Source organism: Topomyia yanbarensis, chromosome 3 (assembly GCF_030247195.1).
Source record: "Topomyia yanbarensis strain Yona2022 chromosome 3, ASM3024719v1, whole genome shotgun sequence".
In the NCBI taxonomy this organism is placed as follows: domain Eukaryota; kingdom Metazoa; phylum Arthropoda; class Insecta; order Diptera; family Culicidae; genus Topomyia; species Topomyia yanbarensis.
In genome coordinates, this window is record NC_080672.1 from 324,939,921 (window position 1) to 324,959,835 (window position 19,915).

The following is a 19,915-nucleotide window of genomic DNA, read 5'->3' on the forward strand; positions in this document are numbered from 1 at the left end:
TAAACGAAATTGTTTGGAATCCGATCCTGGTTCAAAGTATTGTACTTTTTTCTCCTGCTCACTTTCCGGGTCATATTATGTTAGAAAGGTACCCCTAAATCATCGAATTGTACGTGAAAAGAAAGGGTTCAAACTGAATCCTGCCCAAAGACCCAAATTTGTCCAACACCGCTTGAGTGGAAATAACACGCAGACAAATTATATCGCTGGCTACGAGCTTTTTACGAAGAAGCACCGAGTATATGTACCAGCTAATCGGGTTGAATTGACGGAGTCGTCACCGATTTTAGTTTGAATTGCCAGAACTGCTAACACATAGGGTTGGCTGTTTAAAAGACCCCGTGCTTCAGCCAGTGAAGATACTGCACTGAAAACGTTTATATTCTGAATCATGCGCAGCTCACGAGAAGAGGACCTATATCAACTCAAACTCCTATCGGGTGACCTTCAACGGGTCTGCTATACCCAACTACATTCTCTTTGACAAGATTCGACTGCCAGTTCGCCTTTTTGTGGATCGGGAAGACTCTTACGGAGCAGTACTTTTAAAAATCAAAAAGTGCTAGTCTTTCAATCGAATCGACCTCCTCTTGACACCATGCATTGAAGCTGTCCGTTGCCAATCTAGAATTAAAGGCTAAAAAGGTTTATCCGGATTCCGCCCGAAACAGAAGATCCACCGTGCTCCGCGTCCCCTCTTACCGCAAACGAAACATGTTTTTCGATGGTAGAGTTCTCACTTGGTCTCATGTAACAATAAAGTTTAAGGGCCAGATAGAATCGAATTCAACTTTTTGAAGAATATCTTAGACTCTGCGTCTCTTAGCTTGTGGAGTTTATTTTATAGTTTCTTGAGGGTAACATTGTCCCTTATGATTGGATGCAAGTAATGGTCATCACCATCCAAAAATCAGGAAAACCATCCACCGACCACAATTCGTACCGACCGATTGAAATCTGTTTCAGATTTTAACATTAAAATATCTCGGGGTATAGTTCGACTGTGAAGGTACCTGGGGATGTCACATTATGTATCTGAAACAGAGTGCCATCAAAGGATCAAGTTTCTATTTCCACTCTACGGCAAACATGCACTGCATCAAACTGGAGCGAAACCAGTATTGTTGTTTGCATATTGCTTTGGATTGCGTGCACTCGACCCATACGATGAGTCTAGCAGTGCTGGCAGGCGCCCTTCCACTGAAAAACCGATTTTTGGAACCTCTAATATCGAATGCTCATCCGATGCGATATCTTGAACCCGTTAGTAATTGCAAATTTGGACAGGTTTGTTGAGTTCGATCTCCAAACTCGATTTAAATCCTTGTACATCGATTACATGGCACAAAAAGTCTATTCTTCTTCGTATTATCCCAACCGCGTCAATCTCTCTCGTATTTCTGACTCAACTGTATTCTACGACACATCCATAAAAGATGAGATTCATTGAATCCCGGATCACATACGTCCGCAAGATATCCCAAACATTTTTTATAGTAAACTAGCTAATACCAATCGTGCGTTGCTGCGACTTCAACGAAATAGAAGAAAACACAATTTGTTCCAAAGCGCCATCTGGTGGGTTGATAATCCCCAAACAAATGCCTACTATGGCAATCGGTTTAGCCGTCTGGGACTCTATAAATCACATACATACAAACATTGACTTTTATATAGATAGATTTCGGGAAGTCGACTACAACAAAATATTTTACACAGACGGGTTAAGTCTCATCGGAGCACTGCCTTTGGTATATGCAATCAAAACCATCAAAAACCGCGTCATTCAAACTCAATGATCCTGCTTCAATTTACGTCACAGAACTCGCAGTTATTCAATATACCTTTGGGACTATTGGTGCTTTTGAACAGCCTCGTCTCAATAGAGGCTCTTCATTCGGTGAAGCCTACAAAGCACATTCCATATTTCCTGCGAGACATATCTGTAAGCTCGTACATGATTACCATAGTCTGACCACCCTCAAATTAATCCTTCCTGGGTTATGAAGAAGCTAACTCTTTAGCTAAGACGGATGCGTTAGATTGAGACATCCTCGAAAGACCAATCTTCTTCAATGATTATTTTATATCTCTCATCAAAGAACGCAAGAAGGTTGGCAGATATCGTGAAGCAATGGAGAGCTAGGACGGTGGCTTCATTATATCATCCTAAAGGTACCAACGAAACCTTGTTTTAGAGAAATTGATGTGCATCGAGATTTCATTTGTGTAATGGCTCGGCTCAATCACTATACGTTGGACGCTCACCTCCGACGTATCGGGCTGGCGAATATCTGTATCTTCTCTTGTGGCGACGGTTATAACGATATCGAACATGTACCGAGTATTATTCCGCAAGCTCTCCACTATTGCATTCCCTTCGGGCCCGACGAAGATCACCCAACGGCAAGCCGCGATCTCCTCAACTGTGCCTAAACCTTCCTAAAAACCACCATTATACAGATTTTATTGTCCCTTTTATTTTTCTTATTCTCAGAAGTACCGTCTTCCACCTGTACCGCACATCATCGATGTTCGGATGCGATCTCGAGCTGACACGAAACATCTCTGTCGAATGAGTTAACAAACACGGGACCTACAGCAGAAACATCACACGCACAATTCAGTGTGTTACCGATCTGCATCTTAGCCATACTAAATCGTCTGGAAAAACTCCTGCCGACTTGAGGAGGACCGCCCGGTGTCTTGGTTCATGATGTCGTCTGATAAAGGCCGTCCGAGTCTGTAATCCATGCCGTTGATCTAAACCTAATATTTTTCTTCTCCCTGTCATCATTGTCCCCACTCCTCAGTCTCTGATATCCATACGTAGGAATACCACCTCCACCATCGACACCCTACGGCGAAGAAGAAGAAGAAGCAAATGCGGACGATCGGCAAGTGACTAACGATGAGCTTTCAGAAGCATCAAAGCGACTGACATCAAAAAAGCCCCCGGTCCTGATGGAATACCAACCGTGATGCTGAAAGCTGCGATCCTAGCATACCCGGACATGTTCAGGATGGATCTGCAGAAGTGTCTAGATGAAGGCAATTTCCCCGAATTGATGAAGGTACAGAGTCCCGGGTTGCTGCCAAAGCCAGGGAATGAACTGGGCGATCCGATATCGTTTTTTTTTTTCAATGGAGAATACAATTTACGTACTAACCCAATACACGTGCTATTAGTAGATGCCAAGCGGGGTGTACTGAAGTGTCGGGCTCTCATGGTGACGCCGCCATGATTAGGTAATACCGACTAAACTCCATTGGGCGCCGCCATTGTTCCCCCATGGACTACTTCTCGGTATTACTTCTGGGGGGATGGCTGTACTTGATGTACTCACTCACTCTCGCTCACGCTTGGGTGCTCTCTCTGTCTCACCTTGATTCACTCTCTAACACTGCACATGAGGCTTACTGTTGTGCTCACCTATTTCGTACCTTGCGAGGCTGACTTGTGTGCTCACCTTACTCATTCCTTGCTAGGCTTACTTTTGTACTCGCCTCTACCATACCATGTGAGGCTGACTTGGATGCTCACCCTATCACCTGGTTCACTCTCGATCGTACCACTCTATTGTACCCCTGTCACTCCCCCTGGCATCCCATGTAGGACATTTTTCTTAGGCCCCACTTCTGACATGCCATGTGAGGCTTACTGGGTGCTCACCGTTTTCATACCTTGTGAGGCTTACTTTTGTGCTCACCTCTAACATACCATGTGAGGCTGACTTGGATGCTCACCCTTCACTCCTCTGCCACGCCCGCCACGAGGTATCAATGGCTAAGTCCCAACATACTACGCTACGACCCTCCCATCTTGGCATGAGGCAGTTCACTTATACGCCTATACACTCGCTCTTCTGCCTTGCTTCGGGGTGGCTGGGTTTACCCCTTACGCGGTTGCCAGTCGCTGCGCCAAACCTGCCTCAGCATGAACAGACCATTCACTCACTTTTTTTGCGCTCGGCCTTTACCACTCCAACTAACCAATCACTAGTTAGTCGTGCCCGTAGTCTGTTGCTCGGTGTGCCAGATTCCCTGTAGCCTGCAGGCACTCTGGGTGGTTGCAGTCGAGACTGCATTCCACTTCTCCACCGCTTGACATTCCACTGAGTAAGGGTATCAGGGGTTGTGTCCCTGCCACAGCCGTCAAGCATTGCTTTTCTTTTGACGTCGAAGCGAGGACATACGAACAGTATGTGCAGTTTCGTCGACACCTGGGCAGTCAAGGCAGACGGGAACCTCCGCGTGCCTGAACCTGTGGAGGTACTGTCGGAAGCAACCATCGCCTGACAGGAATTGTGTCAGATGGAAGTGAACTTCCCCATGGGGTCTACCCACCCAGCTCGATATGTTAGGTATCAGCCGGTGGGTCCACCTGCCTTTCGAGGAGTTATGCCACTCACGCTGACATCTGGCGACCGAAGCCACCCTGGTGCGCTCACGAGCTCCTCTATTGCCACGTAGCTCAAAGCACTCCTCATCTTCCCGGATGACCAGCCCGACTGGCATCATGCTCGCTATCACGCAGGATGTATCGTGAGATACCGTGCGGTAAGCAGATATCACTCTGAGGCACATCATGCGGTAGGTGCTCTCAGTTTCTGTAGGTAACTGGTTACCCTCAGTGCTCTTGACCATGACGGGCCGCCGTACCTGAGGATACATACGGCAACGCCTGCCAGTAGCCTACGTCTACTGGCGCACACCTTTGAGCTGTTGGACATCATCCTCGATAATGCCGCAACAGCAGTCGAAGCTCTTTTACACGTATAGTCGACATGGCTGCCGAAGGTCAGCTTGTCGTCTATGATGACTCCGAGAGACTTCAGACTCCGCTGTGAAGTGATCACGACTTCTCTCACATAGATAACTGCATGTTGTGCCGACTTGCGGTTGTTGACGATAACTACCACCGTCTTATGCTGAGCGAGCTCCAGGCCTCTCACGCTCATCCATTCCTCCACCGTGTTTATCGCATGTTCTGCGGTTAGTTCTACCTCAGGGATTGACTCCCCATAGACCTCCAAGGTTACGTCGTCGGCAGCCGACGATCTTTACCCCATGAGGGAACTTCAGTTTCAGAACCCCGTCGTTCATGAGGTTCCATAATACCGGGCTTAGGATCGAGCCCTGCGTGACTCCGGCGGTAATAGGAACCCTTTTCTGACCTGCATCGGTCTCGTATAGCAGTACGCGGTTCTGAAAGTAACTTTCCAGGATCCAGTACAGACCCACCGGTAGGCTAAGCCGGTGTAACGAGAGCGCGATGGCATCCCAGCTTGCGCTATTGAATGCGTTTTTCACGTCAAGTGTCACTAACGCACAGTATCGAATGCCTCGCCTTTTCCGTTGGATCGCTATCTCGGCAGTCTTTATCATTGAGTTGATGGCGTCCACCGTGGACTTACCCTTTCAAAAACCAAACTGGTTGCTTGACAGGCCGTCCGTACCTTCTGAGTACGGGATTAGCCTGTTGAGGATGATCTTCTCAAGCAATGTGCCAGTCGTGTCGATCAGACAGATTGGTCTGTACGCCGATGGGTCTGCCTTTTCCATGTTCGGGTTCTCTATAATCGCTGCCTTGAGAGCGCTGTTTGCAACTCCATTCGGCCCTGGAGCTTTGTTCATTGCTATGGAATTAGCCACTACGAGTATTACTTCGTTCGTCGCCGGAGCCACCATTTCGGCCGCGTCCACACTGTCTCGTGGTGCAGGTGGCCAGGGGCTTGTGACTCGAGACGGGAAGAGTACTTCGATAAGCCCTCGTCTACCCTCCATTCCATGCCTGGAACCAGACTCGGGCTGGCAAATGTTACGTCAATGCATGCCTCCACCCCGTTTCTACGGAATGTGCTAGCGGAGCCATTGTTAGCTAGCACAGTATCGAGTTTCGCAAGCGCCTCCATTAGCGCTTGGCCGCTGCTATTTGTACAGCGGCTGCCCCACTCTACTGCCCAAGCATTAAAATCTCCCGCTATGACTACCGGTTTCCGGCCCACTAGGTCAGACGAGAGTCTGTCGATTATCTGTTTGAACTGTTCTATGGACCACCTTGGTGAAGCGTAGCAGCTACAATAGAACACACCATTGATCTTGGCAATCGCAACACCCTCGGCGGAGGAGTGTATTACCTCTTGAACCGGGAACCGTCCCGTTGTACAGATTGCCGACATCCCAGACCCGTCCGACAACCAATTGCCGTTACGGCAGGGTTGTTGTACGGGTCGGATAGGAGGGCGACATCTGTCGTCGACTCCGAGACCGACTGCCACAACAGCTGTTGGGCAGCTGCACAATGGTTAAGATTTAGCTGTGTGACGTTCACGGCTTCCTCTTATTGGCCTCACTGAAGGGACACGAAGGTCCACCCATAGCATGGTTACGGGCTTGCTTCTTAGCGGTGCAGATAAGGGATTTTTGCGCCTTCGTACAGCCCCGCTCTTTATGACCCTCCTCGCCGCAGCGACGACATAATTTGCTCCTGTCTATTCCCTTGCATTCGTACGACTTGTGGCCGGACTCAAGGCACCGATAGCACCTATCCACTGAAGGCTGCTGGGGTATGCTAACTGAACATACTAACCAGCCGATCTTCAGTTTTCCTTTTTCGGTAACCTTTTTAGCTTCCGCATTCAGTAGCTTGAGGTAGGCTACTTGCGTGCCAGAGGGTCCCTCTCTCAAGCGCACAGAGGCCCGCTCGATTACTGCGCCACATTGTTCTGTGACGGCAGCGACGACATCATCTGCGGTGTCTTGCGACTCGAACAGCTTTGCGGAGTACCAGCAGGCTCTGTTTCAGATCCTTGCTGATGTTTTGTTTCGCACTTGCGAACACGATGATGCTATCGAGTTGCTCCACAACTTTAAGCATCGCGGGTAGTGGCCCTTCCAGCGCGTTGGTATTTCCTACCACCGCTGGGGGGTCAATGGTGCTGTTGGATGCAGCCCCCGTCGCTCCACTACTCCCCCCCACTGGGGGGAGACCTCGCCAAACCACCCTTGGCAGAGGGATTCGGCACCTCCGATTTTTTGTTTTTGTTTACTTCACGCATATTTGTTCCCACGAGTAGCGCGAGAAAGAAAGGTCCACCACGCCAGAGCTCCACAGTAACGTGGTAAGGGACGGTTCCTGTGGGGGTTACCCAGGTACCCCACAGGCTCCGTTAACGATCGAGCTTCTTTTTCACCCCCTCGACCACTCATCCCTCGGCACGGGTCGCTTCACGCCTTAGACTTGGGGTTATGACCTTTGTTGGTTTACGTGATGACCGCGGCCCAGATCATCACAACCATCCTCCTTTACCAGAGCTTGGGACCTGCATCTCTGGTTCTCAATAGTTCCAAGTTCGAAGGTTATTACGGACGTGCCACTATTGAGATCCGTCATTCGCTAGCGGAGTTTCGGAAAACTCCTGGAAAGAATCATCCGTAAAAGGTTGACGAAATGCAAGAAGGGTGATCGTGGGCTTCGGATTCTGCAAAGTAGCATCGACAATGGTTGCAATTTGGGCTGTGCTCGAGAGTGCGGAGAAGGCATCCAAACAAATGCAAAGGGATGTGAAGAATGCATTAATTAGCGCCAGCTGGGGAGGCTTCATCGCAGCGCAGCACAGAATTAGGGTCACCGGATCCTGAACAGCTTCTTCTAGCTACTTCCAGAGCAGAGTGCTGCTGTACGAGGCGAACGAAGGGCAGAAGTCAACACGAGTCACAGCTGGTGTTCCTTAGGGCTCCATTCTCGGTCCAATTTTTTGGAATGGGATGTACGATTGTGTCTTGACACTGCTGCTGCCCAGGAAGTGAAAGTCGTGGGTTTCGCGGGCGACGTATCGCATACACTTGAAAAAGTGAAGGTGTCTGACGCGATCGAGAACTGGATGAACGGGGTCAAGCTACCGATAGTTCACCACAAGACGGAGGTGTTGTTGATTTTAAACTGCAAAGCGGTTCAGCGGATGCAGATCGACGTCGGAGGGCACCATATTGCATCAAAAAGTGCACTGAAGCAATTGGGAGAGAAAATCGACGATCGGTTCAGCTTCAACAACCACATCAACTACGTTAGCGAAAAATCGGCGAAGAAAGCGAACGCAATAACGAGGATCATGCAAAATGTTGGCGGCCCGAAAAGCATCACGAAACGTCTGCTATTTAGTATTTCGTCATTGATAATGTCATGTGAGGTTCCCGCCTGGAGTGCGGCGCTTAAAACCAAGCGGAACCGCGAAAAGCTGAACAGGACGTTCCGATTGATGACCCTACGAGTCGCGAGCGCGTACAGAACAATATCGTTGGAGGAAGTATGCGTTATCGCCGGAATGTTCCCCATCTGCATAACCCAGGTGGAGGATATCGAGTTCTACTAACGGAAACACACCAGAAACGTGAGGAAGATGGTAAGAAGCGATTCGATGGCGAGGTGATAACAGGAATGGGACAATACAGAGAAGAGAAGAAATTCTTTCGGAAACAGTTTCTGTCGGGCCACGGCTGCTACAGAAAGTATCTTCATAGGTTCGGCTACGCAACGTCACCATTGTGCCCGGAGTTTGAGAACGTCGAGGAAACACCGAATCTTCAAATGTCCGAGGTTCGAAGTGACGCGCAGAAAGATGCTTGAAACGGCAGGAACGGACACCAACCCGAATAATGTCGTATACAGTATGACAAGCGACGTAAACACGTGGAACGCGGTCGACAGAGTGGTGATGCAGATCATGACCGACTTATAGCGGAAATGGCATGATGAACACCGAGCAACGGTTTCGAGAGAACAATTACCGCCGGAAAACTCTCCGCTAGACCCACCGCCCAGGACTAGTCAAGTAGTATGCGACAGAGCACCGGGTATGGGCCGTCGGGGCGTCAGCGACCCGGACACTACGCTCCACCCAGAATTGCCGAACAGACCACGGCACCCTTCCGGTTGACCCGATGGAAATATAGCGAAAACCAGAGAATAATCGGTATCGAGAGAGCTTATATCGCTGGGAAACTCCATCGGCGTAAGCTAGATTCGCCGCCGTGGTCTGGACTGAGTAGACCGGGACAACACCACCAGTCGCGGGTCATCGGGGCACCAGCGAACCGGGTGCCCTGCTCAACGTGAATCGCCGAATTGACCTCGGCACCAGGCTAGTTGGCTCGGTGTCGGGATAACTTCTCTCGCCGGAAAACTCTCCGTCGGACTAGGCTAGGTCCATCGTCGGAGACTAGACCGAGTATGTAAAGGCGAAATGGAACGAGAAGGGAATTAAAGGGCTTAAAGGAGTTGCGGTGTTTAATGGCACGCGACAGGGAGCCAAAGGGCTCAAGAACTTGTGGTGCTGAAACCAAAGAAGAATCGGTATCGGGAGAACTTCTTTCGCCGGTGAACTCTCCGTCGGCGAAAGCCAGATTTACCACCGGAGACTAGACTGAATTGACCCCAACGAGACACCACCAGTCGCGGGTCGTCGGAGCTCCAGCGAACCGGACGATCTACTCCACAGGAATTCATCGGACTAGCCTCTGCACCGGGGAACTCTCCATCGGAGAAGGCTAGATCTATCGTCGGGGACTAGACCGAGTAGTTTGCGAACCAGTGGGGAGCTCAACGGTACTAAATGGTACAAGGGAACCGAATGATTCAGTGAATTAGACAATCTGAATTTTGTCGTACCAGATTGTTTTAGTAGGGGAAGCGTACTAATTCTCGACCCACAGCTAGCTTTTCTACTACCATACAGAATTGGCCACGTTGTGTAGACGATCGAAAACTGGTAGTGTGTCGAGGAGGTGTGCTGTAATCCTATTGAAAGAACTAACTACCAAGTAGATGGATTGGATTGTACGCTGTATACATAAAAAACCTCTCCCGAAGTCGTGCCGTAAAGGTAGTGCCGGGGAGGAATCAGGTTCCGTGCAAGAGTTACCTGTTCCCAAAGTTGTTGGTTTTGCACATTTTTTTCCTGTTCAGGGTGTTTTTGAACACTTTTATTCTCAAGAAACTTCTCCCCCCATTTCTGAATATCTTATCGAAGCATATTTGCCCTTTCTGTGCATTTCTGGCTTTGAAAACTAAATACTGGCGTGAAAAAGCCTCTCTGCATTACTACTCAAAAATAGCTCTACTTGAATTCCCTAGTCTTAAGTTCCGATGTCCAACAGAATTTTATTTTCAAATATGTAAATTGAAGAAAAAAATCATCTTGTGTATTATTTTAACGTATGGCACTACGATAGACAATCTACTGAGTATTTATGACGTGAAAATTAATATAGATGAGACAGTGGAATGGCAAAAAATTGCATCACAAAAACCAATAAATCAAAGTAAGTGTAAACATGTCCATCAACTGATTGCTTTGCGTTACATTACTCACCCACGGTAGCCATTCCGCCGCCGACCAGCATGAGTACGATGCCAAGGGCCAGCGCCCGGCATGCGTGCCACAGACAACGTGACGTCATTTTGCCCCGCACAACCTGCACATTCCAGGTGGCACCGGATGCGGGATGGGCACGCCTCAGCGGCCCGAGGGAGGGTTTTCTTCGACTCTGCCATTGTGAACCGCCGCGGACGTGCATAGCCCAGACACAATCACGCGTCGATTGCTAGCTTCAGTTTTCTGGGCCACCGACGATCGGAACGTGTCATGGGATTATTGGACACCCCTGCGAAAGCCTGGTCTGAATACAAATTTCCGCAATAAAACCAGCCAGGCAGGTCGGAGCACTTCAATTATAACCTGTAAAAAAAAGTGAAACATACTGTTAGAAGCTATCGTTCTGACTATTTTCCGACCGAAGAGAGGATAGGATGGGTAGCCTTGGTAGAAACACTCAAACGGTCATAAATATTCGAATATAGAAGTGGCCTGTTGAATGGCAGAAGTTTACCCATTCTCAGTACGATCTGCAATTCTGGCAGGGCTAATCGGTTTTGAGGTTATACAAATTTAGCCATTTGAACCGCATGATCCCAACAGAGGCCACAAATTGAAAACTGAAATACTCATCCCAGCTGGTCGACTGTTTCGTAACGTTTCGCCTTTTTGGGGCGATTGTTTTTTATTGCCATTCTCCACCCATCGTGGTAGTTTTATGTACAGGGTATCCCACTCCCCCAGATCCACCACAAGGACTCTGGTTGAGAGTAAACACTTGAAATGTAATAATTGGAACGATTCCGGTTGCATATGCAGGCTGTTGGTCAAAAGTACACTTGGCCTGCTTCAATTAATGCCATTCCCGACAATAATTCCGTTTATAGGTACCGTAACGGTCGGTATATCTGGTGGTAGTTGATAGCTGCGAAATATAATTATGAACATGTCGGATATAAATAAACTGTGTGCAACTTCAGCATGCATGACTTATTGCTGCAACAGTAATTAACCCATTATATCCTAGCGTATGAAATTTCATACGCAGAACTATCCATCGTTTAACGTGTATTTACTGTAGAATTTTGGTATCTAACTGCTTTATTATTGCACTAATGGGATCTTTACACCTTATATGTCATTGTGAAACAAGACTGCTGCCATTTTTTGTAATTTTATTGACATTTTTGAACCGTGTATAGTAGGGGCAAATGGTGGCTGAAAAGTAAGCAATACATTTAATTAGATTTTATTGTTGGAATTCGTTCTAATAATTCCATTATGTAACAAAACGTTCCCACATGTATAAAAGAAGTGTTGTCTATCAGAAAATCCGAAGAAATATGTGAAACAACTTAAAATTTGTTGTTTTTATTTAATCGTACGAAATTTTTTGCGCGAGATATTTTCATTCTCAAAACCATTTTAAGCGGCGATTTTATTTTTCCCATAATCTTTGATACATTTTTTGATGGAATTGAAGATATCACTGCATTTGGCTCACTTTTTGAAACCCCTGGGATATGATGGGTTAAAATAAGGCAAATAACGTGCCGTTGTTATGATATGATTCCTAGAGACTAACCTTTGGGTTTTAGATATCTGTTCTGAATAAAATAATGTGGGTCGAACCCAGATCGGCAATGTGCCAGGCGAGTTTTCTATAAACTATGCCTGTCGCCTATCATATATTGTATCGCTTTCGGCCACAAATAATCCAGACGAATGCTGCGTGAATGAGAATTGTTCAATTTGCTTGTCCCACACAGTTTTCGTTCACTAGAAAGATCGAAAAGGACATGGAATCAACAATATGTGGTGTGTTCATTCATACTTTTCAATTCACCCATTTTAAAAGCCGATTAAACAGTATTAAAAGATATTCGTTAAAAATGGTCACATACAACCGACTATTATGATGCTATGGATTATCGCTCCGCTACAGACATCAATGAAGCAAACAAAAAAATAACCTATCTCGTTATCACGTATTGCTATGTCCCAATTCTGCTAAGAGACAGTACATCACGGAAAGCCTTCCCCAGAATTCGCTAAGGAAGGTCCGTCTAATAAGTGTGTAGCGTGCGGTTTGTCGGATTGGTCCCCGCCAAGAGCACTAATGAGAACACCAACGGCGCGCGAAACTAAGACCCCACCAAAGGCGCCACAAGATCTCGCTACGGCCCTGTCAGTCACATTCAGATTTATTTACAATAAATGTAGTTGTTCTAAAATGTCAAATCAATAAAAGAAGAAATAATGAACTTTCATAGAACTGGATTCTCCCCACAATATGTACACTTTTCAGCATTCAATATGCAAGAGTCATAATCATGATTCTCAGCGAAATTTTCACACCGAGACTGATTGCTACACTTGCTAATTTATGTGTTTTTAATGCAATGCATGATATACAGTTCAAACCGGCGAGATGGCATTTTGTTTCATTGTTGGTACCGCCCCATTTGATGACTACGGAAGGTGGCTAATAGCATATAAACAAATATGGATGCTTGAAAAAGATTACGTTCTACTGTGTTGTGTGGTTATACGGTATACGGAATGGATGTTAGCAGTAGCAACCGTTCGGATTGGGCCGTTGCCAGTGTGTCGGCTAGAAATAACTTCTACTGTTTATCGAGTCACCAACATACGCATTCTGAACAATTTGAACATAACTCCAGCCGTTTATAGTGTGCTCCGGTCATATAAACATCGTTGGTTAAATTCGAAAGGCAACTCACACCATCACTTTTCGGTGATTCCGATGGCAATTATCGGCGCAGTAAAGCCCCTTCTTTCGGTTGACTAGATTGATGATTGCAAGCATCTTCACTCAATATGACATGCGACATAAAACACTCCCGTTACCAAACGCGTGAACATAGAAACGATTGTTCCTTCACGACAATACAAGTCTGGTTGCGCACGTTAATATACAATCGCGTTCATCCATGCATACCTACTCCTGCTTTCTCGCACACATCAAAACAGTCCGGTGATCAAGTCAATATGTTAGCACTTAAAAATTCATGAACGCGGTGACAAATGAGTTTAACTCAACATCCGTTCTCACGTGATCATAAATAGGTCGCTTTCGGAAGCCTTCAGTCTCATCTAAAAAAAACAATCTCATATACACGCCATGACACCATGGATACTGTTACCGTTTGGGTACTTTGCCCTATTCAGCGATGAGATGTGAGTGATAAGAGAGTGAGAGAAGTGCAGGTCATACTGATGTTTACTTAAAATGAGCGCGGATCCGTGAGTGACCACCATAAAATCGGAATGATTAAAATTAGTTATATATATATATATATATATATATATATATATATATATATATATATATATATATATATATATATATATATATATATATATATATATATATATATATATATATATATATATATATATATATATATATATATATATATATATATATATATATATATATATATATATATATATATATATATATATATATATATATATATATATATATATATATATATATATATATATATATATATACACATATGTACGATGTATGGAATAAAAATTTAGTTGAATGTATGTCAAGGTATTATATGTAAAGTTTACTTAATGTTTAATGTGATAAATTATAGGAAAAAGTTAAAATACTCCACTAATATATCTGCGACAAACGGTCAATTTAAAAAGCATAGAACAAAATTTGTTATACATTATACCTAAGTTAACACACAAAACACATACATGTACTGGCTGATTTGCCGGAAAATGGGGAAAATCGGAGAAGTTCGGGAAAAGGAGAAGAATAGAGAGGAAATTGGCTTAGGATAGGTAGCTACTGAGTCATTCGATTCATTGGGCTCATTTACCGCGAAGGCAACCCAGCGATAGGACCTGAAAAATTTAAGAAAAGAGTTGAGTGCAAAATTATAATCCCGGTGTTGAAACACCTTTCAATTAAGGCAAATACGGAAAAAGACAGCTAGCTAAAATTATAAAAGGAATCAGGTACGTCAAAAAACCCACCACTAGATAGGACTCAGTAGCAAAACTTTACCGCCTTATAGTAGTATAACCTTAAACCATCCGCCAATTTCCCTCTAACCAGGACCCATTCGGTTTCTATTGCGAAACCTTCGTCGAAGAAGCACAGTGTTCGCGAAAGACTAGAACCAGGAGACAGCACGTGACCAAAGTCGTCGGAACGACCACGCCGGTCTCAGCCATCGCCCCCTCGTGGAAAAGTCGCACGTGGAAAACCAAATCCAGCCAAACTACCTGGCGCGCTTCATTCGGTCGCTACCAAATCCTACTGCAAACGGTGGTGATCATCCGACCCAGTAATAATTAACCACTCCGCAGAGCGACGGTGGACGCCCAACGAGTCAGAGCTCATCTACCCAAAAAGCCGACCATCGGAGCTACCATCGATACTCCCATTCACACAGCACCCGACGATCGGAAAATTTCTACCTGCAGCAGATCCAGTCACCGCCGGCCGGCCACCAATACACACAACACACATTGTAGGTAATAAAGTTAAGTTTGATTTGAGTCGCATTCTTATCCTTCTGATTGGTGTCCCTATAGCCGACCTTGAGAGTTCCGTCTCTCACGCTCGAGCTCGCCTGTGCAAAAGAGGCCGTTGAGAGCCCACCCCAGACGGTCTCCGTGGCTTGACCAGGGACTAGGGGCATTGTCGAAGTCCGTCTGACTGAGAGGTAACAATACTCTAGTGATATGAGGAAACTCACTCTCTTTTACATACAAGCGACGCGCACGCGATCAAACCCGTTAACATGCAAACACACGAGTTCTGCGCGATAATACAACATTGATTATAAACGCGAACATGTAATTGCGATCATCCACGTAAACCAGCGCCCGTGATCTAGCAAATGTGAAACGCCTGTGATTAGATGAACTTTTTAACATCTACGAATTTATAAACGCAAGTACGCGCGTTCCCACATGATCATAAATCCGTCACGTCCGGAAACCCTTGGCGTCTGTCCTAGCAGCCTAGGTTCATGCTTTCAGTATGTTCAATCTAGAAAATATCACTCATATTCACTTAACAACAAGTTTCGGGGGCAATTTGACTGGGAAATTTAGTGCTATGAGGAAACTCACTCACTTCTAGCGCACCTAGTACACTCAAAATAAACCTCGGATAGACACTCCGCGCGGTCATTCAAGCTCCTATACGAATATGCGAATGGCCACACTGTTATACAATCGAATTTATATAAAGTGAAGTTTTTTACATGCTACATACACGCGACATACAAACGCCCACGTGATCAAGCACGTTAACATACAAACGCTCAATACCTTCGCGATCATTCATGCACGCCTACACTGCCCATGCAGGCCTAAGAATCGCATAAATATTTTTTGTCGGAAATGAGTTATCTGTTGGGTTGTATTCTTTATCATCACTGAATTACAATGCACAAATAAGATTACCAGGTTTGTTCAGAAAATATCGAAAAAAAATACCAAAACATGGTTGTCCCATCCATAAGGCTCAATGAAAATGTAAATCTTCAACAGTGTTTTTCTCGTCTTGCTGTTTTTCAATGTGGAATTCTTATGATTTTATGGGCAGAACACCCGCTACCTCAAAAACACCCCAGTGATTAAGTGAACGATCTAGCTTTTATTTTATTATTTATTTTATAAATTTATTAACAACATGTAAACGCTCGTTTTCACGCGATCAGAAAATCTCCACATCGCTACATCATCACCGTACATTCAATATCTCAATCAGAATCACGGCCCGCTGCAATGATCTTTAAGCAGTGTTTTAGTGGGTGACATTTCCCGTCTCGTCTTCAATTGTAAGGAAGGATTTTGACAGTACGAGCTTTCGAGAACCAAGCTCTACAGCTTCAGTTGATACAAGAGCAATCTTTCAAAAGAGCGTAGACGTTTCTACTTGCATTAATTTCCAACAAATTTTCTTCCATTACTCTATACAGCAAAACTATCTGAGAACAAGTTACAGGGAATGAACACTTCTATATAATGGGGGTGGGCGTAGCGTATTGGTAAATCGATTGCCGTGTGCGCAGCGCACCTGGGTCCGAGTCCCGACTCCGCACATAGGATTAGAAATTTTTCATAAGAGATTTTTCTAACCCGAAGAGGCGAATGACCTTAAGGTTAAAACTTCTATAATCGAAACAAAAACTACAAGGGGCAGCCCTATGGGGTTGCACGAGCTGTAGAAGTAGGACTATACTACTTAATGTAAAATATTTATTTTCTTAGTACATTTATAGTAATAATAAATCAAACATATATCTTACGTATGGTTTAATCACAACCAATCAACATCGAATACATATTACATATTGAACCAAACCTTCCTGGTTATCAGGTCATTTCATTTGTAATAGGTGATGGAATCCGATTAAACTTATTTAAGAAGATCTGAAGAAAGAAGACAGAAAACTGTGACCGAACTAATATCTGGAGCTAAATCTTTATAGCATAAGATTAGCTTGTAAAAACTTTTCGATTGTGTGTGGTAAAAAACCCGGACCAGTGTAAATCAAATTTTGAACAATATAATCACATTTCATGTATAGACCAAGCATTCTAGTTATATTTTGCCATTATTGTAACTTTCCTAAAGTACGCATACAAATATAGCGAATGCTTAATCATATATCGAACCTATAAATATACAAGAATCGAAAACAATTTTATATATGGACAAGATGCGTTTTTGCAACGGTTTTTCAAGTGGCAGTGTATTCATTCATAAATAGGCTTTGTAGTATGTACCTATTAGGGAACATTCATAAATTACGTAACGCTGTTAGGGGGGGAGAGGGTTCGACAGGTTGTTACATATTGTGACATAAGGGGGGAGGGGGAGTAAGCTAGATCGTTACGTAACATGTTTTCACCGAAGAAAAAAATTTTTTCAAGGAATTTGTTAAGTAATAGGGGAGGGGGGATAAAGAAATTTGTGACAATTTGTTACATGGGGAGAGGGGGAGTCAATTTTCGCGTTACGTAATTTATGAATGGTCCCTTAGTAGAATCAAAATACTATAGGCTGAGTGGAAATGAATCACGTGATGGGGAAATGAATAAATGAATTGATCGAACGTAAATAATAAACTTTTGTTGTGCAATTTAGTAACAAATTAGATCTACCTACCTACACATTCGCCTCAAACATCAAACCCAAGCGCACAAAGCAAAATGAATGAACGCTGATGATGATGGGTAGAGCGAAAGAGACAACTTATACCACGACACTATGTTAACCGTGTTTGCAAATGGAGCTCGCATGTACAAACTATTTTGTGTAGTATACATAAAAGTGTGCTGGAAACGAGCACAACACAAAAGATAGCATAGTGTTTGAACGGAGTCGCATTAACTGGGTAGCGTACCTCCACAAGCAGTGTAACGGACTTCTAACTCAACTACACTGGCTGTAAAAACACACAGCGCAGTGATCTGCTTCGCCTGCCGCTGAACAGGTTACTGAGCGTGTTCGGCGAAATCCGTCCGCTTAAATAGTCGATGATGACGTCATTCATAGAAGCGTAGCGCGCTAGGTATACAAATCTGTCGTGCTGGACTAGGGAAGCGCTATCTTCTGTGTGTAAATGCGCAATACTTTGACTAGGTTGTTCATTATTTAAATTTTTAATGCCATGATATCAAAAATCTTTGGGTTTATCTATTGGAATCTATTCTTAGAAGTATTTCGGGGCGATATGCGCAAAAAAAATGAAAATTTATCGTGAGATGGCTGAATTATATGCGTTTAAAATTGGACCATACAATTGGACTTTTCGTAACACACCATTTTTGTAGAATTTGCAACGTGCACCTCTATATCGAAAACAAAGACGTAGTCCTACGTCAAAAAAACTTCTATACAAAAAAATATGCACTGAAAAAAATGAAGTGTCATATTTCACAAAAAAACAAAAAAATTATATTAAAAATTTAAATTGCCCATTTTTTTAAATTTTATATTTTGTCAACAAAAACCTAGAGAGAAAAGAAACATTTTGAATGTGATTTCATGATGCATAACTTATCGATAAAAAAGTTTTTCTAACAATAACTTTATGCATGATTTTAAATTTCATACTAAATGACATACAAAACTGTAATTTTGCTCCGGATTATAATTCTAAGTATCATTTTAAATCAAAATGCATTCAGCAAAAATCTCCCAAAATGCGATAGTTTTCGATATATTTGGAATTTTGCTCCAACAAAAACAAATAATTCGTGTAATTTTATTTATCGTTTTAAAGACGCAAAAGAAACTTTTTCAGTGTATTTGAATCATGATGAAGCTTTCAATGATAAAGTTTTTTTTAACTACAACTAATTCATACTATTTGCAGTCAAAAATACAATATCTATTTTGAATATTATTCTAAACACTATTTTAGATCAATATGATCACAGCAAAAATATTCTGAAATATAGTAGTTCTCGAGATATTTTAAATTTTGTTTTAACTACACATTTATTTTGTTTCATTACGATCTTTTCATAAGTTATTCGCGTTTCTCCATCAACAACAACCAAGAATTAATAACAGCTCGAAACAGGTCCCAATAGCATTCTCCATTTGTCTTGGTGAGAGAAACCCTACATCGTACATTCTCGGAATTACAAATTGGAACTCCAATTGAACAAGTATCTCTACGGGCTACTTAATTCGAATGGGCCTGATTGAATACTAGTCGAATCTTGTTGAAATATTCTTCGGAATTCTTGCCTATTCCTGCTCAACTTGCATCAACCGATTCCGGTTCGATTGATTTTGGAAGCTAATCGAGCAAAGCATGATTGTCTATTTGATGTCAGAGTTACAGAATACCATAAAAAGTAAACCAATCTTGAGTGCAAGGTACTGCAACAATTATTGGGCATATATGATAGAAATTAGATTGAAAAAATAGAATGCGTATTACTTTTGCTAAACTTCCGTAGTATTCTAAGAAAGCTATGAAAATTGCATAGATTTCACGAATTAATCCGTAGATTCTAGAAAGAACAGAAAGAAACAGAGATCTACGGGAAAATCCGTAGGGTTGGCAACCCTGTTTACATTCTTCTAGAACCAAGAGAGCATAAGGATTTGTCGTGGTGAGTGGCGTAGCTCTTTTCAGTATTTCTGCAAGAGAGTACTAAGAGCGTCTTCAGAATTCTCGGTAGCTGATCGTACGCGAGGCATAGTGATAGATTATGTTTCGCGTGTTTTTTGAAAAGGGCCAATCAGTATGCTGTTAAAATTCACTTTGAGGACTACTAAAACCAAAAACAATTCACAATCACCTTGTGCTAAACCACAAACAGCTTCGAAATCAATTCCTAATATAAACAAATATACACTCAACAACTATCGCGCCCAGTGTCTCCCAGACAAAAACTAGTAACACAAACAAAGAAGCGAACGCCGAACACGACGGATTTACAATAGCGATCCACAACAACAAGAAACAAACGAGAACATTTTGACCGGGAATAGCAAAAAATCAGTG

General features: G+C 43.7%; 1 protein-coding gene across 2 annotated transcripts in view; it reads right to left on the minus strand.

The window, feature by feature from the left end:
- The window catches only part of LOC131687304 (uncharacterized), a 112,126-nt gene that overhangs the window by 76,361 nt on the left and 15,850 nt on the right, over positions 1–19,915 (minus strand). For both annotated transcript variants that reach the window (XM_058971383.1, XM_058971382.1), the window contains exon 2: positions 10,374–10,739. In XM_058971383.1, coding sequence (XP_058827366.1) covers positions 10,374–10,578 — 205 coding nt within the window. In that variant the 5' untranslated portion in view covers positions 10,579–10,739. The remainder of the gene's footprint in view (positions 1–10,373; positions 10,740–19,915) is intronic.